Source organism: Dermacentor andersoni, chromosome 6, assembly GCF_023375885.2.
Source record: "Dermacentor andersoni chromosome 6, qqDerAnde1_hic_scaffold, whole genome shotgun sequence".
In the NCBI taxonomy this organism is placed as follows: domain Eukaryota; kingdom Metazoa; phylum Arthropoda; class Arachnida; order Ixodida; family Ixodidae; genus Dermacentor; species Dermacentor andersoni.
Genome location: NC_092819.1, coordinates 60,032,331 through 60,057,046, shown reverse-complemented (window position 1 = coordinate 60,057,046; position 24,716 = coordinate 60,032,331). Strand labels below are relative to the sequence as shown.

The 24,716-nt window shown below is 49.8% G+C and overlaps 1 protein-coding gene across 1 annotated transcript in view; it reads left to right on the top strand.

The window, feature by feature from the left end:
• Positions 1–347: 347 nt before the first annotated feature.
• Positions 348–24,716, top strand: part of LOC140218746 (uncharacterized) — a 73,348-nt gene continuing 48,979 nt past the window's right edge. Inside the window, exon 1 of the mRNA XM_072288519.1 lies at positions 348–904. Within this exon, the coding sequence (XP_072144620.1) occupies positions 887–904 (18 nt within the window). The 5' untranslated portion in view covers positions 348–886. The remainder of the gene's footprint in view (positions 905–24,716) is intronic.

Genomic DNA, 24,716 nt, shown 5'->3' with positions numbered 1-24,716 from the left:
TCAGGCGACGGATTGTTGCGTCCGCATCCACGGCAAATCTTGTCGTTGGGATTGGGGCACACGTCGGCGCGGTGTCCCAGCCTTCCCCACTCGTAACACACGTAAATCTGCTTCCTCTAGAGGTAGCATCTGACAAGCATAGGTCCGTAATATACGTATCTCGGTGCGTGGAATCCGTCGAACAAAACGATTATGTTGTCCGTGTTGCTCATGCGATTGGCGTGCAGAACTGCGGGGTTGCGCTGCTTCACTAGATTAGCGATGATGTCTGCCGGGCTCTCGGTCTTGGAAATGTTCCTAATCAGGCCCTTGATAGCGTTCTCCGGGGCGGCTTGATAGGCGTTCGCCTCGAACTCTCGGTCTGCGATGCAAAGCTTGCTAATGGCTCCGTAGCGTTTGGCTCTATCTTCAAACGGCGTGCTGAGCGCCACGATGCTCTGTTTAACGTTGAGGCAGATGCTATCTTCCCCGGCCGCTTCTCTGCCTACACCCGCCGCGTTACGTAGACAGCCGTAAATGCAATCCGTCCCATAATCACGCACGTTGAAGCCGCCTCGGGGGCGTACGATGATTTTGTAATCGTCCGGCGGTAACTCTGGCATTCGGCTTGCCATGGCAATCTGCTGCACTTGACGGGCGTACTTCCTTTTGTACAGCGCTGTGGTGACTCCCGTAGTGGACGTGGCTACCGTCCGTCGCTGTATGTGCACATGCTGGCTATGCGCCGACTCGGTGGCACCGTCGGCCTGTTTCTTCCTCTTGACATCACACCACCCTGCTCCCTCGCCGAAATCTTCCGGCCTCGTGTCTGTTCCTTCTACCTAGACAACTTCCATTTAACGTCAGGAAAGGCCTGGCACTTTGCCGTCGGAGACTGGGAGCTCCAATGAAGTCCGGCGACACGGTAGGTTTGGCACGCCCCGTTGTAGCGGCTCTTATGATGTCAACGTTCCGTTATCACTAACTACGCCAAATTTCTGCGTGAGTAAGGATGATAAGCTCGGCGTACATTATTAAACGTTGATAATTCCTATATTCGTTCTATTTTTATTTCTTTTCATGTTCTGTATTCACCTAATTTCATACGCTATTCATAGCGCATTTCACGTGGAATTACGTCGAGTTTGTTTTCTATAGCATCGACACTTGGTTGAGCCTTCAGCTTATTGAAGAAGAAGCCAGGTGTGCCGATGCCGCCCCCCCCCCCAAAATGCAGTTTATATCACAATGAGAATTACTTTCGCTTCTTATCTTGCTGAGAGATACATTTCGATACCCTTTGCGAATCGCTACCACGCTCTGGAAGCACAAAATATACCGTTTTCTTTCTAGATGTTGCCGCAAGATAACATATTTGTATAGGTTATAGAAAAAAACTGATTACAATTTCAGTTACTTCTTTCAGGAATATAATTGATTACAGTTACAAATTACTACCGCACGAAAGTAATTGAGCAATTAATAATGAATATTCCCTTACTTCAACGTTACTTTCCTCCCTGCTTTTATAAACATTTCACAAATACAATAGAAGGAACTGGCCTGGATTTTTCAATGCATCCTCCGCATACATTCACGCGTTGTTTATCTCAGCTAAGAATTGCTTTTCAGCATTTTATTTTGTAATCTTTCGTCGTTTTCTTGTGAAGGCACCTGCAGTGACACTGAAAAGTTTCTCGGTAAGCGTGCTCGAGAGAAGTGCTGGGTTTTAACGTACCAACACCTTGCCCTCTATATTATGCTTATTCAATACCTCTGTTCACGCGCCTGGATCTTTGTGAAGCGTAAGCCTTCATTATCGCTGGGGCTTAAGGTAGGTACTCCCGATAGGGCGAGTGAAAACTGAAAAAAAAAATTAAGGGGTTTTACGTGCCAAAACCACTTTCTGATTATGAGGCACGCCGTAGTGGAGGACTCCGGAAATTTCGACCACCTGGGTTTCTTTAACGTGCACTTTGACAACTGAAAGGTCATCGATAGGCGAATCCCTGACAGCAGAGTCCGAAGTGGCCATTGAGCAATAAGAGTGCCGTTTCAATTTCTCAGCCAACGTCTGGTGCACCACTGGCCAGCAGCCTTGATTTGTTTGCCATTTAGACTTAAATGAGTCATTGTAACTGACGCCAGCAGATGCTCACGTTCGATGAAAAGGTGGTCAAATGTGTGATGTAATTTATTATGAAGCTCAGTATTATTCAGGACTAGAAATGCTGTTGGTGTGTTACAATCGCAAAAAAAAAAAACGGGCGTATGTGAGTAGTATCAAACAGAAAAATATGTTTTTATGGTAATGCGCTTATGTCTGCATCAGAGAAGTGATAGACTGCACTAAGCGAAGTAGAATTTGCCAACAGCTCATACCACCTGTGAAGACTGCCTAAAAGCGCTTCCAGGGGAGAGACAAAGTTATTAAAGTAAAGGAGAGGCTCTGAAGTCGGGCTTTCAAGAGGCGTCTGCAAATCTGCAAGCATGTTCCGTTCAGTTCATTGAGGCGTACCTGCACGTCGTTCAATGTAGCAAGAAGGTAACCCATATGGCCATGTACATGTTTTCATCCCTTTGGATACTATTTCTCGCCGAGTTTATGCGTTGAAAGCTGCGTCATCTGTTATAGCTTCTTTAGTGAAAATGTAACATATTATATGTAATCCGTTAACGGAAAACGGGAAGTCAATTATCTCTATTTTTGTTGCGTAAATAACGAAAACATTGATTATAAAATTACCAGAAAACTCAATTCAAGTACTTCATGACATGTAATTCGTTACGTACAAGTGTGCAAGATACCTAGATTCCAGATACACCAAGCATTTGTGCAGTCAGCAAAGCAAACTTTGCCATCAAAACCGTTTACCTTTAATAGAAGAACATTCGCTGCATATCAGCATTCGTTGCAGTAAGTATATTTTAGTACCATTTTAAATTTCATTGCATATTTCCAGAGAAAATAAAACCAGACATGGGCACGTCTGTGGACCCAGCACTAATGCGGGTACGAGCCAGTTTACTTGCCACACGACAGCTCAGCCTTTCTACTCGGTGAGAGTCGCGCCCGCACTGAACACTGGGTAGGAGGCAAAAAAAAACTTCACTTTGAAAGTAACTGCAGCCACCACAAAACAATTGCTGAATCAGGTACGTAGCGCATAGAGGCCTATCACTTGCGTTTGAGCTTATCGTCTGTGTTAACAGCGCAAACGCAGACAGGAAATGGATTCGAACGCCACTTTTGCTAGTAAAGGCTTTTGTGTGTTTCTGCATACATTAACGTTAATGTTTCCTGAAAACAGGTCGTATACATATGTGCCAGTTCTCCGGATCTATCGCATTAACCACTTCCGGCGTTTTGAGCATTCAGCTTTCCCAGCGTCAGAATTCTGGCCGGTTAGAACGGATTCGTATATTTTAGCGCAGGCGCAAACGTGGTTGAAAGAACAAAAATTGACCTGCTTCCTTTTGCAATGTGTGATATGTCTCGTCAGTTAACAAACTTCACTTTGACAACCCGTGTTTTAAAGCTAATTGTATTCGTTTTGTCCAAGTTTCCGCGTGCGCTGTGCAAAGCGAGTCGCGTCTTCATCACAATACTTCGGTCGATAATCTTTTTTCCTTACTTACCGCTCTGTCCAAACCCGCTCTCCACTGAAAAGTAATGAAGAAAACATCACGCCACAACATTAGCTTTCAAATTTTAAGTAAATTATTGTGATTATAAAGGCTTGCATATTATGTCCATCTCCATTATTTAAGAGAGTTATGTGCAATTCCACGCCACAGGGCCGCAGCCTAAAATCTATGCAAATGGTGTAACAGTGGAAACCTATGACGCTAAGTTCCTTTTACTATGTTCCTGGTTGTCTAAAAAAAATGAGTGCACAAACACAACCTCTTCTTCACAAAGCAATTTATGCGAGAAAAATTATATCTTTCATTATGTCGCATAACACGAGACGTTGCGGCTTTTAAGCAGCACCTGCTACTATATTGAAATAAAATGACTATATATACCAAAAATAAGGCAACCCTATGCTTAGCCGAACGAAAGTAAAATGAATGCAAAAGTCAAATTTGAAGTTAGGGGAATTTCAAGTCAGCAGAACAACAGAGGCCGCGTAAAACACACTGGAAGGTAAAGTCATCTCAGAGAAATGCTAAAAAGGAAACTCATAAGACTGATCCCGTAAAACATGATACATTTGTGAATAGGCCTCTGATAAAAGGAAGTATCAGGCAATTTGAATAGAGACCAATTACACCAAGCAAGGACAATACCAATTGCATACTGTCTGAGTTATTGCTCAGCTAGTGAGAAATTTTTGTCTTGGGTTCATATGCATTTATTGAACCTGTATTATACATATTCGATAAAATCTAAGCTATAATATTTGATTATCATATGTGTTTCAGTTTCAGAATGTATGCAACAACACCGGTCTCAGGTGTCTCCATTATGCAAAATTTATTTACGCATGGAGAAGTATCCTCAATTTCTGGGTTGTTAAGTGTAATTTGGCTTGATAACCAATGATTACATGCTTTGACTTTTATTATGCCTCAAATATGTGGCTTTTTTTTTTGCACTCACCATGGGAGGGGAAGATTGGGTGGACATCTGCGTTTTCACACTACTTTGATGTGACTGCTGCCTTTTTCCTGCTATTAGGCCTTTCATACAAATTCTTGCTATTTTAAAACTTACCTTGTCATACCAGCGTTCTCGATCTTGTCACTGGAGTCAGTAGTCGATGCATTCTCGGCAAATCTGGTCTATTCTCGTTATGTCTAAAGACCATCGCAATATTTCTCCGTTGGTATTAGCTCTAATTGACAGTTGTAGAATAAAATTCAGAAACATTGAGACCCGAGTACCGAATAGGTTGCTGTGAATTTCAGAATCAATGTATGGAGCAGTGTCGAGGTGCGAAATAGTTTTTCATATTTCTGCTTGCTTACAGCACTTGCATGCTACGATAGCTTTAGCAAAGCAACAAGAACAAGTTGAAAACAGCTAATTCACTTCTGTGCTTCGATTTTCTTCGTCCTTAATACGAGGTCTGAGAATTCATATCAACAAGTACTTATTCGCATTGGATAGCAGCAGAGGCTCGTTTGTTACCCTTCGCTGGCTGTGGACGCGCTCTCATAGCAAAACCCTACAATTTCTTGCTTGTGAGCTATGAGACTCAACAACCAATACGAGAAAAGGCGGTTATTTATTGTTCAAATGTTGTAACCTACACCAGATGAGAGAAAGTAATAGTCTGAGTACTCATTATTTGCTAACAAATGTAACACATTTCTGCAGCACGAAATCGCAGTTGTTAAGGTGAAAGTCAAGTTTGTTGGCAAAATCAAGAAAGGGTTTATAGTATACTAGTCGCCGATATTTCCAGGCAGCGACAATTGTACACCTATTTCCATGAAACCGGCAGCTGTTACGATTTCTTTAAGTTGTTCCATTATCAGTTACAAGTCTTTGTTGAAGTTACGGGGCCCCATCATGGTTTATCGGTCCCCTTCACTGCAGTTGCAACATGGCATTTGATCCACCGTAACTGGTTCAACTCTGCCTACCACCACTGGCACTACTAGAAGCAAATACTTCTCAATCCTTCCTGTCTTATGCCGACTTGCTCCTGGTTCTTCCTATATCTACGGCCCACCATTTACCTTCTGACGCGGTAGCGATGACAAGCCCATTACAGAGTTCAACTACATGCTGAAACTCGCGCCAGAGGCCCCTTAGCGTAAAGGCGGAAGTCCACTGAGTACTTTTCGTGCATAAATGACAATCAGCCACTCTGTTACCAATGCTAAATATTGTGTCATATCTACTCTGAGCTCCCCTACCGCAAAGAGGGCCTTTCAGAATTTAACTCCAGTGGAAGTCACAATGGGGAACGAACGCGTACTAGTGAGCAGTACCTGAGCGCACAGTATACTACGTCATTTAAGCGACAGCGTTAGCTTCTAAGCGTCGTTCGCCGTCACCCAGACGCTTGATTTCTCCATGTTCAGGTCCAGGAAACTGAAGGCTGCGACTGAGTTCGTGAGACTGCTGGTAATCATGTTTTTACATATTTTCTTCTGTGTTCGATGAACGTTTAAATTGCATACGTGCTGTACGACTACTCAGCTTCTGCAACGTTACTGTCTCATTTTTTAGCTGTGAAATCATAACTAAAGTCGACACCATTGCAGGTCGCTCAGTATTACGGGAAAAATTTGTTGCCCTTATTCGGCAGGTCGTGTTGCCATGGTCTGGACGGCTTTTTGAGGTCATGTGCGGCAACAAATGGTATCGAAAACTCGTCGAGGCTATGTTGTCACAAAGACCCTGACAGGCCAGTGTACTGCAATGAATCCGAATACGGAGCCTGCGCTTTTAACTTCTTCAGTTATATTCCGTGAGTGATTGTAATGCCAAAGATTCGTAAAAGCACCCGTTGGAGAATTCAGACTCGTCATACACATTAGGGAACCCTTCAGGTATTTCACTCCACCCACCGCCCAACCAAGCTGCGTCACATAAAGAAAAAAAAAGTTGTGCGCATTCTGAAGGTAGGTCCTGACAGCGCCCAAAAGCAATACAGCCCTGTCACCTTGCCAGTTACGCCATAAAATGGATAGAATAATCCAAGATTCGGCAGAGGTTCATGCTAGTAGCTCGACATTTGTTCGCCGCTATCGGATTTCTTCAACGGCGCAAACGAACAACTGAAACCTTCGCTCCGAATTTATATAGGCAACATCACCACATTAACAATCAAAATACTATCACTACTTTGAAGAGACTGGGCAATTCCAGTTACCATTGCATCAACGGGGACCATTAGTGGACTCTTGGAGAGGCGCACTAACTACAAGTAGGGTCGAGGTGAACACGAAGCGTTTCATTGCACGGGGAGCCTTTGCGCGCATTTTCATTCATTCACAGGCTCTTTTCACTCTGCCTAGAAAATCAGACGTGCTGCAATTACAAAGCGGAGGAGCATATTTGCCCAGACTAAAATACCCCCTTTAGAGCACGTTCAATCAGCATTCTACAAACCCAGCATGTCACCTCTATTGACACGTGTACTTGTCTTTATCGGGCGACGCGTTTCACCGCCTAACAAATGTTATCGCACAGCGCGGGACGCGCTTGCATGTATCGGAAGTTTCTGGAATGTTATCAATGCTTCTATCCGCTGTTTGTTGTGACCGAACCTTGTGTAATCTGATTGCATGTGTGCACAACGTGAATAATGTAGAACTTGGTGGAAGGCACGCGGGTCCGAGCGATTACTCTTGAACGTTCGACGACTGATGTATAAAAGCTGACGCGCTTGACCCGCTCATCAAATTTCCGACGACCACCGACCGTGTTCGCCGCTGTCGCCATTCTTTGAGTATGGACGTCAGACTCTAGAGTTTTGCAAGACGCGTAGCGCCACCTGCCGGTGCGAAGAGAGAGTAATTGAGTAGTGCGAAGCCCGACTCCCTTGCTAAGTTGCCTATGCCGCTAGCGACTGCGAAACAACGATTTAACAAGATTTTGGTCCATGTGGCGAGTGTTTGCTCATTTAACACCCAGACAGAGAGCTATGAATTTCCACTCTAGTCGGACGCGCCACCGAACTGCCATAAAGCGCTTGCTGGCTCACTCATCAGACTGATGACGGAAACAACGGCAACCGCGATAGCTCGCGCGCTACGAAGAAAGGCCGCAATCGACGCTACTGTTGTGTAGTAAATTGCCATGAATGTGAAGGACGGAATAACAACGTTCAGTTTTACCGATTGCCACCGCGATCGTATGAAGGGGAAAGGCGAGAGCGCTGGATACGGGCCGTTCAACCTGTTGGGTAATCGGATTACTTGCATTCCCCACAACACAGCGGCTCGCATGAGAAAGTGCGACAATTTTGTTCTTCTGTAATTGTGTTGCGTAGCCCTGACGGAGGACCGTGGTAACCAAGCGAAAACTCAAGAATCTGCAGCCGCCACTTCGTTGGTAACAGAAAAAACAACGTTGCGAACCATCCTGCTTATGTGCCATCGATATCTCCGCCTTTTAACAGACGTCCGCCTCCGCTTGACTCAACAAGTGGAACGGAGAGATTTGGCAGGTCAGCTTAACCAAACATTTTGGTTCGTTTATGAATTCAAAATCCTGTTCTGGAGCATCGTTGTATCGCGAGCTCATTTCTACTTTCGGTATTTTGTATGTCCTGCGCCGATACAAGCACGCTTCGCAATGTGCTGAGCCTGCTCGACTGCGTTTTTCAAATATGAGCAATAAAGTTGCTGTAGGAGCACTGGATGAGTAATTGCGAAATAACGCACGTGTGTAAAGAAAAAAAATGTAGCGTTTATTTACATTTATGCGTGCGCGCTTGCTGCTCGAAGCGTCTGCAAAAAGTTCAAATGAAGGTACTGAGCGATGCTGTAGGTCCTGCGAGAAAGAAAGATGCAGCGCGTAGGCACTGTAGGAAGCTTACTTTCGTTATGATCGCACGCTATTTGCTGCCCTGGAAAAGGCTATGAAAGGATTTACTCTCTGTTAATAATTGTGAGACAAAACATTACGATAAAATACATAAAAATATAGGAGATACTTAATAAGTCTTGTATTCAGGACATATTCAATTGAACCAATTTGAAATGCTTATATTTTTATGCTGATATGCCTATAGATAAACCTGACGCTCTCTGTACTTGCGAGTTGCAGCACGCCGAAATAACACTTGAGACTTTATTTTATATTGTACACGTACTTCGCCCTGCTGAGATTCCTTTCCGAAGCGTGGATGGGCGGAAGAAGCTTTCCAGGTCCTTGATTTTTAGGAAACCGTGCCTCAACACAAACGAAAGAGAAGAGTCCATTGTGGCCTATGTACCTTCGCTTGCGGACAGCTCTCCTTGCACTACTCAGTTCGCGCCAAGGCTCCGATGGGGGCGCTGGTGACGGGTTTTTTCGCAGCGCCGCCTGGGCAGCGTCTGAGGTCTATAGCCTGTTTTCAAGGGCACAAGTTCGCCCAATAACACGCTAGTTTCGTCTTTCCCAGTTGGGCTGCTTCATTCACCGTCACTACCACGTGACAATATTCTGCCTGGAAAAAAATAAAGACGGCGCGCTTCTTTTCTGGATCAACTACGCCCAGCTGAACGAGAGAGAGAGAGAGAGAGAGAGAGAGAAATAACTTAAACTTTTATTTATATAGCCGGCAGATTGGTGCGGAGGCCAACCCCGCCTAGATGGCGGCCAGAAGCCGTTGAGCTCTAGCGGCATCCTCGGCCTGCTGGACGGCCAAAAGTTGGTCTTCGGGGGCCGAGCTTAGCAACACGGTCTCCCACTGTTTCCGATCCTTCATTTATTGGCCCTGTCGGGGCGCCCGAAGGCAGGCCCAGATGATGTGATCAAGGTCCGCCCTTTCTTGACAAAATTTACATTTGGCCGAATATTCGTCTTGGTAATATTATCATAAGTCACCGGATTCATATACGTATTTGTTTCAAGGAGGCGCCACGCCAGCGCCTGCTGCTTAATAAGTGACGGGTGTGCGGGAGGAAAACACACCCTCCCCAATCTGCTATGGTTAGTTATCTCCCTGTAGCCAACCAACCGGTCCCCTGTCAGCCCCAGCCGCGGCGCCCCGGTTTCGGCTTGTGAGTCCTCGAGTCACGGTGTCGGCCACCTCGTTGCCGGGGAGAGAGGAGGGCGCAGGCGCCCAGATAATATGGACAACGCGCTGACCGCGGAAGTTTGCCAGGATTCGTTGCGATTCTGGCGAAATGCGCCTCTTTGCGTAATTTAAAATTGAGGTTTTAGAATCACTGACTATTATCGTGGCCAATGTGGAAGCTATTGCGAGAGCAATGGCCCATTCCTCAGTCACCTCGGCTATGTTGGTCTTAATAGATCCGCTGACCTTAAGGTCATCTTTTGAGTTTACTGCAACGATAGACATATTTTGATTAGTCGTGTACTCGGCCGCGTCGACGTACACCACGTCCTGAGTGCGTCAGAATCGCCTGTGTATAGACCTTGCCCTTTCCTCCCACCTTGCGCCATTAAACATAAACATTCATTCTTTTCCTGCCCCCTTTCCCTGTTGTGTTCGGGATGGATGTTTCTCGGTGGCGGTGGAACAATAAGCTGTTTCATTATGTCTTGGGGAATGTCTGCTTTAGAGCCATACTGAGATGCGTATGTTACTCTAAGCTTGTTAAATATGTGTCTGCCAGTAGGTGTTTGTGTGTCTTTCGTACTGCGCTATCGTATGGGCTTCTATGAGTTCTTCGAGGGTGTTGGGGGCACCTAAGGCTGGGAGCCTGTCATTCGATGTGTTCATCGGCAAAGCTATTGCTTGTTTAAATGACCCTCTAATGATGGCTTCGATTTTTGTCTTTTCTGCTACTTGGAGGTTTAGGTAAGGGGTTGCATATACTTTGCGGCTAATGACATAAGCCTGGACTAGTCGTACCAGATTGTCCTCTTTCATCCCACAATAGCGATTAGTTATTCTCTTAATTAGTCTCATTGTTTGTTGCGCGCTGTTTTCTAGTATTTTGATTGTTTCCCCGTTGTGGCCGTTCGCTGATACGTGCAGTCCGAGGACTCTAATGCTGGCGACAATGGATATAAATGGTTATATGGATATAAACAATGGGTATATGGGTGCCATTTACAAAAAGCGTGACGTTTGGTTTATCCGTAGAAGTCTTACGGCCCCTGCGTGTCGGTCGGTATAGAAGTAATTCTGATTTTTGGGGCGAGCATCTCAATCCTTTATCCACGACATATTTCTCGACTGTATGTATGGCTGTTTGGAGAAGTTCCTCTATCTGTCCATAACTTCCGCCTGTTACCCAAAGGGTGATATCATCGGCGTACAGGCTATGCTGTAATCCTTTCATATTTTCTAGTTCTGCTGGAAGGCCAATCATAGCTACATTGAAAAGAAAGGGAGATAAGACTGATCCTTGCGGTGTGCCCCGGCTTCCGAGTTTTACCTCTTTGGATTTCACTTCACCTATTGTGATTTGCGCAATATGGTCAGAGAGAAAGTCTAACATACGCATGGGTTCGTTGCCCCACTCCTAGGCCTTGTAAGTTTTCTTTAATAGGCCTGTGGATGATATTGTCAAAGGCCTTCGTAAGATCAAGACCAAGGATAGCTATGGTATCCAGAGTTTGAGGTCCCGCGCCTATTATTTGTTGTTTGAGTTGCAACAGAATGTCTTGTGTAGACAGTTTTGGTCTAAACCCGATCATGGTGCGCGGGAAAAGGCCGTTATCGTACATGTAATTAGTTAGACGTGTGAGGATGACATGCTCAATGAGCTTGCCAGCACCCGACGTTAACAATATATTCCTGAGATACTCAAGTTGAAGTTTCTTTCCCGGCTTTGGAATCATTATAACGTGGGCGGTTTCCGATTGGCGTAGAATATTACCCTGTTCCCAGAAGTTGTTACTATATTTGGTGAGGGCCGAGATAGATTCATCATCGAGATTTCACAGGATCGTGTTGGTCATTACATCCGGGCCTGGCGTGGGCGATTCCATCCGGGCCTTTGTAGTTCCTTCCATGCCTTTGTATGTGTGATTTATTTTAGGCAGGCAGTGCCGTTGTGTGGACTTTCTGTTTTGCGGGTCTAAAAGATAACGCAGAATATTGCAGGTTTTAGGTAGCCCTATCTGTCTCTCAGTGGCGTTGCACGTGGTCTCCCAATTCTGATGGCTTAATCTGCTCGCATAGTCCTGTATTTCCTCATTGAGCATGGCGATTTTCCTTCTCAGGTTTCTCTTAAGTGTTTGCTGTTTCCAGCATTTCTGCATGCGGCTTTTTGCCTCCCATATATGTAGCAGTTTGGTGTCTGCCTCCTCTATGCCCGCTTTTTTCGGAATGGTTTTGGTGGCTCGTTTCGCACTTTGATGCAGTTTTTCAGTCCAAATCTCGATGTCATGTATGGCTTCATCAGCTTCCTCATCCCGGATTTCCCGGAAGGAGTCCCATTCGACATACGTTATTTTCCTGCCTCTCTTTCTTGATGGGCCTGCATGTACAGTTGTTGCTACAATGAAGCGATCACTACCCAGGTTTTCTTGTGTGTTTATCCATTTTGCATCGGGTGTGTTCTTTGTAATAGTTAGGTCTGGTGTGGTGTCATTGCTCACGCTGCTACCCATTCTAGTGGGCGCTTGCGGGTACGTTACGAGAGTGAGTGAGTGAGTGAGTGAGTGAGTGTCAACTTTATTATTAGAAGGGGTAAGGGATAAGGGTGGCTAAGCTACGTAGGCTTCCAGGCCGTGCTTCACGATGGAGTCTTCAGCTCGTGCCAGGACCCGTGTTTGGATGTCTCGGTCGGTGCTGGAGAGAAGGGCCTCCCATTGTTCGTCGGTGGGGGGTGGCGAGACGAGGTCGGTGGGTGGGGGGTCTTGCGGGCAGCCCCAGAGGATGTGGTTTAAGGAGGCAACGTCGCCGCACAGGCAGCAGCGTGGATCAATGACACCAGGGTGGATGTGCGAATACACTAGCGGGCACGGAAAGGTGCGGGTCTGGAGGCGACGCCAGGCGATCTCGGACCGCTTGGGAAGACTGCCATGTGGGGGTGGGTAGGCGTACCGTTCGAGGCGATAGGCTGGGTAATGTCGTGGTAGGTGACCAGGGGCTCCGGCACCGGGGCGTCCGAGACGGAGGGGCCCACCGCTCGGTCGACGAATCCTCGAGCGTGTTGGTGAGCCGACTCGTTGCCGGGGTGACCCGAGTGGGCGGGAACCCAGACCAGTTCAATGTGACACGGTTCGTCCTCCAGTAGAAGTGGGCTAAGGAGCCGTAAGGTGGTAGGCGAGACGAGACCTCGGGCGAAATTGGAGATGGCGTGCTTGGAGTCGGAGAGTATTACGCTGGCGTCGGTCGAGGTGGCGGCTAAAGCGATGGCCGCCTCCTCAGCCTCGACGACGTAGGGCGTTCGAACGGTGGCGGCCGTGATTATCGGCCCCAAGGGTGCCGAGGGTGCCGAGGAGGGGGAGACGGAGACGACTGCGAAGGCGTCCCCGGGCGAGGCGTATCGGGCCGCATCCACGTAGGCGATGGCCGGGTGGTCAGCGTACTTGGCGTGAAGCATGGCCGCACGGGCTTGGCGACGGGCGTCGTGGTGTCCCGCGAGCATATTCTTGGGTAGCGGCTTGATGGAAAAGGCTGCCCGAAGAGCATGCGGTAGTGAGACCAGGTCTGGTGGGTGAGAAGACGTGTCATGACCGATGGAAGAGAGGATGTAGCGACCGGTCGGCGAACGATGAAGGCGTTGCACCTGAGCGGTGCGGTGAGCTTCGATCAGTTCGTCGAGCGTGTTGTGGACTCCCAGGCGGAGGAGACGCGCCGTGGACGCGTTGAGGGGAAGGCCGAGAGCAGTCTTGTATGCACGGCGGATGAGGACGTCGACCTTGTCGCGTTCCGATTTGAGAAGACGCGTATAAGGAAGGCCGTACGTGAGACGGGAAACGACGAAAGCGTCGACTAAGCGGAGGAGATCGTGTTCGCGCATGCCGATGCGCCGCGCTCGGACACGAGCGAGCATGCGCGCGGTTTGCTGAACCGAAAGCGAGAGCTGGTCGATGGTGTGAGCATTATGGCGGTTTGACTGTACTATCAGCCCGAGCACCCGGAGATGCGAGACGACGGGAACGGGAGTAGAATTGGCGTGAATCGTGATGGTGGGGTGAGGCGTCTTGTGGCGACGCCGGTCGGGGGGCCGCATGAGGAGGAGGGCCGATTTGGCCGCCGAGCAAGCGAGACCGGCCGCGTGCACGTGACTCGTGACGACGTCAGTTGCGCGTTGCAACGTCTGCTCAATGTGCCCGTCGGAGCCAGACGTGACCCAAAGAGTTACGTCGTCCGCGTACAGGGTGTGTTTGAGATCGGGGATACGGTCGAGCTTGTCGGGAAGTGAGCGAAGGGCAAGATTAAAAGAAAAGGTGACAAGACGGCGCCCTGAGGGGTACCACGAGATCCAAGTGCATACGTGGGAGACGAGAGATCTCCCACGATGATTTCGGCCGTGCGGGCCGTGAGGAAGGAGCGAATGTAGTGGTAGGTGCGAGAGCCAGGGTTGATGGTGGCGAGTTCGGTAAGAATAGCCAAATGGGAGACGTTGTCGAACGCCTTGTGAAGGTCGAGGCTAAGGAGAGCCTTAGTGTCCGAGAAGGTGGGCGGATCGAGAAGGTCGTGGTGGAGTTGCAAGAGGACGTCTTGTGTGGAGAGGTGGGGGCGGAAACCAATCATGGTGTGGGGAAGGAGGTGGTGAGCGTCTGTGTACGTTTGCAAGCGAGCTAGGACGACGTGCTCCATGAGCTTGCCGACGCACGAAGTGAGTGAGATGGGCCGGAGGTTCTCGATTGTGAGTTTCTTGCCCGGCTTCGGGATGAAAGCCACGCGAGCGTGTTTCCACGACTGGGGGAGGTTGCCGGAGCGCCAGCACTCATTCAGGAACGAAGTGAGGGCAAGGACCGAAGGGGCATCAAGATTTCGGAGAAGTTTGTTGGGAATGCGATCTGGACCGGGGGCGGAGGTGGTGCGGAGCTTGTGTAGCGCCGCGTAGACTTCAGCTTCCGTGATATCGGCATCTAGTTCGGGGTTGGGGGCACCGGAGTAGGACGCGAGAGGGGGAGAAGAGGTGCCAGGGGGTGGCAGCTGGAGGTATTTGGCGGCCAGGTCTGCTATCAGCGACGGTGTGTCGCCGGGGTAGGCCCGGACAACGCGTTGTAATTGTTGCCGAGCGACTGACTTGGCGGAAGCAGGGTCGAGGAGGTGGCGGAGGAGATGCCAGGATTGCTTGCAGCCCAGCTGACCGGAGATCCCTGAGCAAAGCTGCTCCCACTGTTGGCGGGCGAGCACAGTTGTTTGATGCTCGATCTCGCGATCGAGGTATGCGATGCGGCGGCGCAGGCGACGGTTGTGACGTTGCTTATGCCAACGGTTGGTCAGGCTCGTGCGAGCGGCTAACAGGTGGGCGAGGCGGGAGTCAATTGCCGGATGGTCCTCCGTGGTGGGGATCGAGGCGGTGACCCCGTCGAGGTCCGCCAGTAGCTGGTCGGTCCACATCGAAAGGTCCTCGATGTCGGGGGCGGCAGAGTGCAGCCGGCGGGCTCGGAAGGCATCCCAATCCGTATAGCGGGTCGTGTGTGGGCGCGGCTTGCACGCGGAGGTACGGGCTTGGATGGCGAGGATGTAGTGGTCGCTGCCCAGGGACTGATGTGTATTGGACCAGCGCGCGTCGTGCACGTAACGGCAAAAGCTGAGGTCCGGAGTGGTGTCGCGGCACACGCTGTTGCCGATGCGCGTGGGTTGCGTGGGGTCGGTGAGCAGGGAGAGGTGGAGGTCGTGTGCGAGCTGCCACAGCCTCGTGCCGGGGCCATCGGCCTTCGAGTAACCCCAGTCCGGATGCCTGACGTTGAAGTCACCGAGAACGAGGAGGGGGGATTTGGCTGCTCTCGCTGCAGCGGCACGGAGCAGAGCAACGAGCGACAAGTCTTTGGTGACGCGTGGGGGGGTGTAAACATTAAGAATAAAAAGAGAGGGGTCTTCACGTCGCTGAGGTAGGACCTCGATAAAGACATGGTGGACCGTAGGGAAGGGCAGATCGGCTCGATTGACCGTGAGCGTCCGCCGAGTGAGGATGGCCGTGACGGGATGGGGCAGGGGGTGATGAGCTACTTGGTCGTGGGCGACGTAACCCGAGAGGGAAGTGGTGGCGTGAGTCTCCTGTAGTACGATGACGTCAGGAGATACCGAGGGGTCCAGTTGTTGAAGGTGTAGAAGGAGGTGGTTACGCTTGGGGCGAAAACCACGGCAGTTCCACTGCCAAACGGTGACGACAGAGCGGTCAGCCATGATTAGTAGCGGAGGAAAAAGGTATTGCCTCGGCTGGTGCTTGCGACGGTCGGGCGGCAGAGGATGAGGTGGTGCGTACGTGGAGCGGTGGCTTGGCTCGGATGGTTGCGAGCATGGAGGCTTGAACGCTATCGACCTGCTCTTGGAGAGATTGGAAGGACGTGGCGGGGGGATAGGCAGTGAGGTCCGTGCGCATGGCGTTGAGGGCTTCTTGCTGTGCCGTGAGAAGCTGGTATATCGAGTTGAAACGGCTATCCAGCCGTTTTTCGAGGTCCACCAGGGTAGTCTTGATGGCTGCCTGAACCTCTTCGGAAAAGTGGAGAGATGCAAGGGGGGTGTTGGGTCTGCGGCGTTTGCTAGTGCCTCCTTCGGAAGTCTGAACATCCATGTCAGAGGAGGAGGCGATTGAGGAGGGCAGACATGATGGGAGCGTGATGGCTGCCTCGAGCTTCTCCTCCAGAGCTCGCAGTTGGGCTTGGAAGGATTCAATTTGGGTCTTCTGTGCCGCAAGTTGAGCGGTTTGTGCAGTGAGCTGCTGTCGTAGGGATGCGTTTTCCTGCTGCAGTGCGACAACCTGCGGCGAGGAGGACGCCGAGGGAGCGCCGGGGGGGCCGTGGGACCACAGTGACTGGGTGGGCTTAGAGGCTGGTTTGGGCGCCGCTGGAGCGAGGGGCGGGAAGTCACTGGTCGACTTGGAGGGCGGAGGCGGCGGAGGACCGCGTGCCGTTTGCTTCGGGGGTTGAGGGCGCTGCACGTAGCGGCGCTTACAGTTGGAACTATGCGTGGAGTGATTCCCGTTGCAAACGATGCAGCGGGGGGTGCAAGTCGGGGGCGAGCCCTCGAGTGGTGGGGGGTGAATGTCGCCGCAACGACGGCACCTGTCCTGCTGTGGCTTGGGGCACACGTCGGTCCGGTGGCCAGTCGAGCGGCAGTTGAAACAGGCCTCCACCTTGTTGTGGAAAGGGAGGAGGCAAAGGTGGACTCCATGGTAGAAGATCCACCGGGGTAGTTTGGGGTCCGGGAGGGTGACCAAGATGTGGGGAGTCTTGCCCATACGGCGGGCACCCACAATAGAAAGTGCAGGATTGCTTGCCTGCAGATCGTCAAGGATGGCTTCATCCGTGAAGTCATCGAAGGCGTGGTAGAGTATGCCCCGTAGGGCGTCGTCCGGCGGTGGGGCGTAGAGGTGGATGGCGAAAGTGGTGCCGGACACCGTGAGGGAAGTGATGCGGAGGTAGGCTTGAGCGCGAGCCGATTCCGCGACGCTGAGCGTAAAGGTGTTGTTGACCGGGTGGATCCGCACCGTGTCGCGAGATGCGGGCGGGAGGTCTTTCAGGCTCGCTGCTTGCAGCAAGGCGGTGTATAAATGCCAAGGCTGGAGTTTGGTAAGGTCGACGGGGGTTTTTGGGCGGCCGACGATGTGAATCGTGTCGGCCGGGAGGCGAGGGAGTGGAGTGTGACGGCGGGGCTGAGGACGCGAAGCACTTGCCTGCTTCGAACGCGGCGATTTAGCTGCGTCGGCGGCGGCGAGGCGCAACGCTGCGCGGCGTTGCTCTTGGGCGCGGAGGCCTGGCGTCTGCCAGGAAGCATCCGAAAGTTCTTCGGGGGTCACCTCTTGTCCTTGGACAGCGATCTCCATGGCGGTGGGCAGCCGGGAGATGAGCGACGAGGCGGCGGCGGGCGGCCGGGTGGTCGTCCCTTCGTCTGCGCGCTGGTGTGCGGGCGGCCGCACTCGAGCTAGGCCGGATAGGCCTAGGTCGGCGCACGGCGTAGTCAAGGGCTTCCCAAAACTCTCCTGGGCCACCCCGGGCGAGTATTGGTATACGATGGGTATCGAAGGGGTCCTGACGACTTGCTTCACCCACTCGTGAAGAAACTGTCCGGATAGGGATAAAAGAACCGGCACGAGGGCCGAAAGTTGGCGGATCCGACGTGAGGTGCGACTGCCTACGAGAGTGAGACCCTCCTGCTCAGCGTCTAACCAAAGATTACGGCCCTTGACGTTCTCCAAACGGTATCCCCCAAGCCGCGTGGGGTGTATTAAAATTCCCCTGCAATTACCATTGCATGTTTTCTGCTAAAGTTAAGGATTTACGAAAAAGCGGGCCGAATCTCAGCTTGTGTCCAGGGCTACTGTATACATTTAAGATAAAAAGGCTTCCTTCTCCCTTGCGCCTGGGAATGATTTCCGGCAGGACGTGGTCTACGCCGGTCACGCCAGTGTTGTGTTCTATGACTGTGAGGTTTCTATGTACAAGAGTTGTAACGGACGCCTTCTCGTCGGAAACACAGTATGCTTTGTAACCGGATAATTTAGCCAGTCCCCGCGTTTCTTACAGGATGATGACGTCTGGAGCCTCCTTGCTACTTATGAACTGTTGTAGGTGTCCCCGTTTCCGGCGATACCCGTGACAGTTCTATTGCCATATGATGTATTTATTACGCGAAGCCATGCCCGGTGACTTTACTGGTTTCTGTAAGTATGGGTCGATGATATGGTTTGGTAACCGCTTTTATCCGTCCCACTCCCGCGGGCCTTAAGTCTTTTTGCGCGTTTTCAACAATTGTTATACGGGTTTCAATGCCTTCTATTTGTGGAATTTCCATGAACTTTCTCTGTAACCCGGCGAATTGTTGTTGTAGCGTCTAAGTTAACGCCACAAACATTCCCTCTACTTGCTTTTACAACTGCATTGAGACGCTGCTTTGCGCGTCTGGCGCGCATTCAGCTTTTCTTTTGTGGGGGCGGCGTCCCTGTCATTTGTGCGAGAACGGGCCTTGACTCGCGGCTAGGCGTCTGTGCCGTACTGGCGGTAGGGGTGTGACTCGGCTCGCGTATCCGATTCTGCTGAAGCCTATCATTTTCTTGCCTTAATTGTTGAATTTCCTCCCTGTGCTTACCGTTTTCACGAGTAATTTGCGCTAGTAATTTCCTAATGTGGATCATTTCCTGCTCCAGGGCGGACCCTTCTATTTTAGGTGTTATATTAGATGGAGAAGCAGCACCGGAGACCGTGTGTACCCAGCTCAACTGCGTTTCGTTGCCGTCGTCCCCGCCAGAGCCCTCCGGGGTTCCGTGAAGTGGGGATCATCTCGATATCGATTCGCACCTCAGCCGGGGCCTGGACCGGGACTTGGAGTTGGACCGGCCGCCATCGCCTCCACCGGGGAGTCTCGGGAATGAGCTAGAGCGGCTCCTGTCGTGGCGTCTGCTGCCGTTGGTTGGTCCATGTCGATCATTTGTACGAATCGGTGCTGCCCGACCGCTCCCTGGACCGACTCGGACGATTGTCTGCCATAGCTTTCTGCGATTGATGTTCATTCCGTGGTTGTTGTTGGTTCCACTGCCTCTTTCTAAGAATATATGGGGCCTTGAATCGTTCGCGGCACTTGTTGCCTCCCGTGAGGTGTGCTTTCCCACACATGAAGCATCTTGGCTCGCACTGATGATCTTCAGGTGGACTGACGGTCCGCACCACCGACATTTCTTGTTCTGTGTCGGGCAGACATCCGATCAGAGGCCGAGGCGGCCACAGATGGCACATGTTTCGTACTGCTTACGACAGAGTAGGCGTCGGTATTCAGCTCCGCGGTAGTACACATAGTGTGGTATGTACGTACTTTCAAACACTATCACAACTGAATCGGTGCGTCCCATGCCTCTTGCGTGTAGTACAGTCGGGTTTCTGCAGTTCACTAGGCTTCCTTCAACGTCCTCAGGCTTGTCGTATTCTGGTATACCGTGTATGACTCCCTTGGAGGTATTCTCCGGCGCAGTAATGTAAGCGCCGTACTGTAGGTGTTCGATCCGAGTTGGATTTCCCGCATGTGGCTGTAGCGTTTCGCATTCTCCAGTTTCGGCGTGCTCATGTTCATGTTGTTTTGTCTTGGATCGATTCGTAATGTATCTTTTCCGGCATTTTCTGCTGTCATTGCGGCTGCCAGGAGAACGCCATCTTTTATGTACGGAATGCGTTGTTGCGCCATGTCGAGCCCACCTCTCGGGCGGATCACGATTTTGTAGTCATCCTCCGGTAGCTGTGCTCGCCTCAGGACCATTGGTCGCTGTAGAAAACGAGGTTTCGCGGTATTGCACGCCGCTGAAACCGGCGAGTCTCCGATGTTCTTGGATCGTTCATCAAGGTCTGGGCGTCTCTTGGCGTTACTACGGCGTTCGTGAGCCGCAATCCAGCCGTGGTCGTCATATGCTTCCGGGGAAATCATATCCCCTTCCACTTCTACGACGTCCATCTTCGCGTCTCGCGGCGAAGAGGGGGCCCGACCGCGCCCGAGTCAGCGTCGTTCCCGCCGAAGCAGTGGGAACAGTGGCGTCGTAGACCTAGCTAGTTAACGTTAGTCAGGCCGTCGACATGGCAGATTATTAAAACTGCCTTTGTGGCTCAAAACAACGCCCACCTGGGATAATCCCGATGTCTGCATAGTCCGTCGGCTTTCAGGTGTTAGGCGTGGTAGTTCTAGAGTCGAGAACTGCCTTTTTCCGCCACAATCATAGAAAGCTTTCGGAGCCCATGTGTATCCCGTCTTGTCGGCTCGGCCCCTTAGAGTAATCCACAGCTGAACGAAATCACGAAAAGGAATTTATGCCCTTATTCGCGAACAATTCGTGGGATCGTTTAAGACATGCAATATATTCTTGCTGAAGGATCTGCGAAGTGGCTACTGGCAAATTAAGAGCCTGGGTCATGACACCCGATAAAGCACAGTACTCTAGAAGAGCTTTAGAGATTGAAGGTGCTTTTCATTTTCAATTTCACTTTAGTATAAGGGCCCAATACTTCGAGTATAAGACTTTTACAAAGGTGTTCTATTCATTGCATAAGGGCTTCTGTTTGGATTGCGCTCTGTTTTGCCACTTCTAAACGTATGGTGGGAATGGTTCTATCGGGCTTTAAGTGGGAGTTATGGAACCTGTAGTTAGATACATCTTTGTTTCCTTTGTGACTTTCGTAGAGTGCGTACAGCACCTTCAAGCCATTATTCAAGGTATTCGAATGATACAGCTACCTCTCAAGTCGGAAAAATGTACTTCTATTATCAGTAGCTGCTGAGATTTGTCCTTGACATGTGAAACAACTGTTCCACCTGATGCTAACAGAACGGTATGTATTACTGAGTTTTTTCATCAAGTGCGACGTCCTAAGACTTCTGTTGTTCTTTACGCGCCACCGCTGTCGGCGAGTTGGCGAAGGTCGAAGAACGTCAACTTTTCATAGACCACGTGGCATTCCATAAGGACAAAGAGAAAAACAGCGCTTCATTTATTGAGCAAAGACAGTAATCAACACGACCCTGATAAAAGATCAGATATTGCCAAATTCCTCACACAAAGGCCCATGCACGACGTCCGAAATATATGAGGTTGTAGAAGCTCTTGCCCCGCGCCTTTGTCGCTGAGCTCTGGATCACAGTCGAGCTCCATTAACATTTCACGAAATGTAACTTGAGATTTCTACGTGCTCATGAAGTCTGATGCGATGGAGATGTGCCGCAGTGCCTATGTGCGGCGATTAACCTGTTCTGCTGACCCTCGCCTTTGAATTTCCACTAGCGACAGTTGTTGGGCGTGGCATCATTATCATCACCAGCCTATACATGTCCACTGCAGGACGAAAGCCCCTCCTTGCGATGTCCATTTACCCCTGTCCTGCGCCAACCGATTCCAATTAGCACCCCCGCTAATTTCCTAATTTTATCGCACCATCTAGTCTTCTGCCGTCCTCTACTGCGCTTTCCTTCTCTTGGTATCCATTCTGTCACCCTAATGGTCCAACGGTTATCTAGTCTGCGCATTACATGACCTGCCAAGCGCAATTTTTTACCTTAATCTCTATTAGAATGTCATCTATACCCATTTGATCTCTGATCCAAACCGATCTATTTCTGTCTCTTAAAGTTACGCCTAGCATTCTTCGTTCCATCGCTCTTTGCGTGGTCCTCAACTTGTTCTCAAGCTTCTTTTTCAGCCTCCAAGTCTCTGCGCCGTATGTCAGCACCGGTAAAATGCACTGATTGTATACTTTCTTTTTCAATGATAACGATAAGCACCCAGTCAGGAGCTCACGATGTTTTCCGTGTGCTATGCAACCCATTTTTATTCTTCTGTGAATTTGCTTCTCATGGTTAGGGTTCCCTGTGATTAGTTTACCTACGTAAACGTACTCCTCCACAGACTCCAGAGGCGGACTTCCAATTTTGAACTCTTGTTTTTTTGCAAGGTTATTTATCATTATCTTTGTCTTCTGCATATTAATCTTCAGCCCCACTCTTACACTCTCCCTGTTAAGGTCCTCAATCATTTGTTGTAACTCGTCTGCATCGTTGCTGAACAGAACAATGTCATAGGCAAACCGAAGGTTGTTGAGGTATTCGCCGTCGATCTTTACTACTAAGCCTTCCCAATTTAATAGCTGGAATACTTCTAAGCACGCAGTGAATAGCATTGGAGAGATTGTGTCTTCTTGTCTGACCCCTTTCTTTATAGGTACCTATAAAGATAACAATAAAGAAAGGGTGTGGCATGGCCTTTGCCAAAGACCGGTTTGCGGTAGTGGCGATTGGCAGAGCCAGCGTAGGGGATGAGAATTCGCCGGAACAGCAATCGCCACGTGAACGTTTTGCTCTCGTCCGTCCACCTCTGTTAATGCATCGGACTTGAGCTCGTCTGCAGTGCCTTTGCAACTACGGCGAACGCATACCTTTTGTTGCTCTTTTTTTTTGCAAGCGCTAAGTCGAAAAGCCGTGCCTAGTGCTCGCGTAGGCTCATGCTGCGCCGATCCACATTTGTTGTAGGCCCAACAGGAAGGAGATTGCCCGAGGTCTCGCGAGCTGGCCCTTCGGTAATGGCAGGAGGAAGCAGCATAGCCTGCGAGACATTTTCTAGCAGCGTGTCGCAGGAGCTATCCTCCCGAAGCGACGTGTTAGTGGCATCCGTTACTGTACTTTTCGCCATTGGCGTGGGAGCCCTTTGATTCCAGCGCCGGCCCCCAACCGCGCGTTTGTGCAGCCTTCGGTGCCCTTGAAGCCAAATAAGCTGTTATCGCAAACTTAGGGCAAAACTCCGTGCGCAGCGCTTGGCGCCCTTCGCCCTTTTTCGGTATGAGCGCACACGCGTCGCGCACACGCGTCGGCGCGCTAGATTACGCGAGGTGACGACTGACGCCGCCCTGTGCCTCACTAAGCCCGAAATCGTGGTGGTCGGTACACCTGTGAAATACCAATCCCCCAGCGTGCGCATGGATTCAAGCAAGCAAAAGAAAAGCTGGCCTTGTGGTACGGCAAAGTTTCGTTTCACTTATTACCATGAATGCCTTTCGGCGTTATATAGGGGACTGTGTGTAAGTAACAAGTGGAACGTTGCAGTAATTAAGTGAACACACTGTGAAAATCTGAAATATGCGGAGTCTTCAGAGAAGATAGAGTGCGGCAGGTGGATTTATATCCAAGCGGAATTTAGAGATGAATGAAGTATAGCACGACTTCGTTGGGCACTTCGATTCACCGACGGTTAAATTTTGTTAAAGTCTTCGTAAAATGAAGGTTGGAGGAACTACGACGGGTTCCTCTTACTCAGCAGAAACTAGGGTTCCTATGTTGGCGGCATAGCGCAGCATACCGTAGTAGAGAGGCTAATCTGAGTGCAAATGACAGCACACTGCCATAGTAGCTTTGATGCACATGGTCCTCCGTCTGTCTCATCTCCTACACCATCGCAATGCGATGCCTGCACCGCTGGTAACAGTGCTTTGCAACGTGCAAGCTTGCGAGACACTTATGAGGTCAAAGACGCTCTTGCTGCTTCCCAACAGCCGTTCCTTTGCGGGATGTTGTGCAATGGCCAATCATATTCTCAAAACACCAATGTAGGAGCTTTACAGCAATGCTAAATGTTGATACTGCTTTCAGTTCTTTGGCCTTCGCGCCAACGTGCCCCAGACTATTTCACTGTGTGGCTTAAATGTGGACTTTACAATAACTAGAACGCTTCAGATCTCCACATGTTTAAAGACGGTATATCTAACACTGACATCGTCACCCCGTTTCCGGGAGGACAGAAAGATGGGAGAAGAGTGACTATGTTATAGTTATTTCCACGAAAAGTTCGAACTGTGTCTAGTAATTATGGTATCTCAAAATGTTTGCTGGATGCTCTATTTCCCGCTATTTAGTGCGTTAATTAAGGCAGCTCAGTATAGGCTTAAAACGTCTCTTTGGTCAAATAACAACTTACATTTTATTATACTTTGTTGCAATAGAGGAATTTCAAAATAGGCGTTAGCGATGCCGGTGGTTTACTTGTCTCGTTTTCCCACGACTCCCTCATAAAGCGTATTTTCTGGTGTTGCTATGGTGCATTTAAAATTGTTAGGTTCCAGGAACTGTTTTGACAGATCCTGCCAATCCCGCAACCGTTCAGCAGTCTGTTACTCAGTTAATTACCGCAGCTTTCTCTAATCACTTATCTTTAAATTACTCGACCGTTGAAGATATGTTTAACCAAAGTTGGCGTACGTGAGCCTCTCTGAAGGCAAATAATAAACGAAGATCACCAAGCGTTTTCTTTTCAAAATATGTAGTGCACAAAGAATACGGCAAACTAGTGCTTTCTCCTTTTCACTCGTATGCCTATAAAGCAGTGAAAACGAAAGCGATACGTGAATGAATATGTGATACGTAAAATGAATAAACTAAAATAAAGCAGATTGCTTAGTTGAACTTACTCGTTGATTCGGCGACGCTTTGCTCTGAAACAAATGAAAAAACGCAATGAAAGTGCTTGGTTTCCAGTATTAAGCGTTATTCTCTCTGTATATAGCT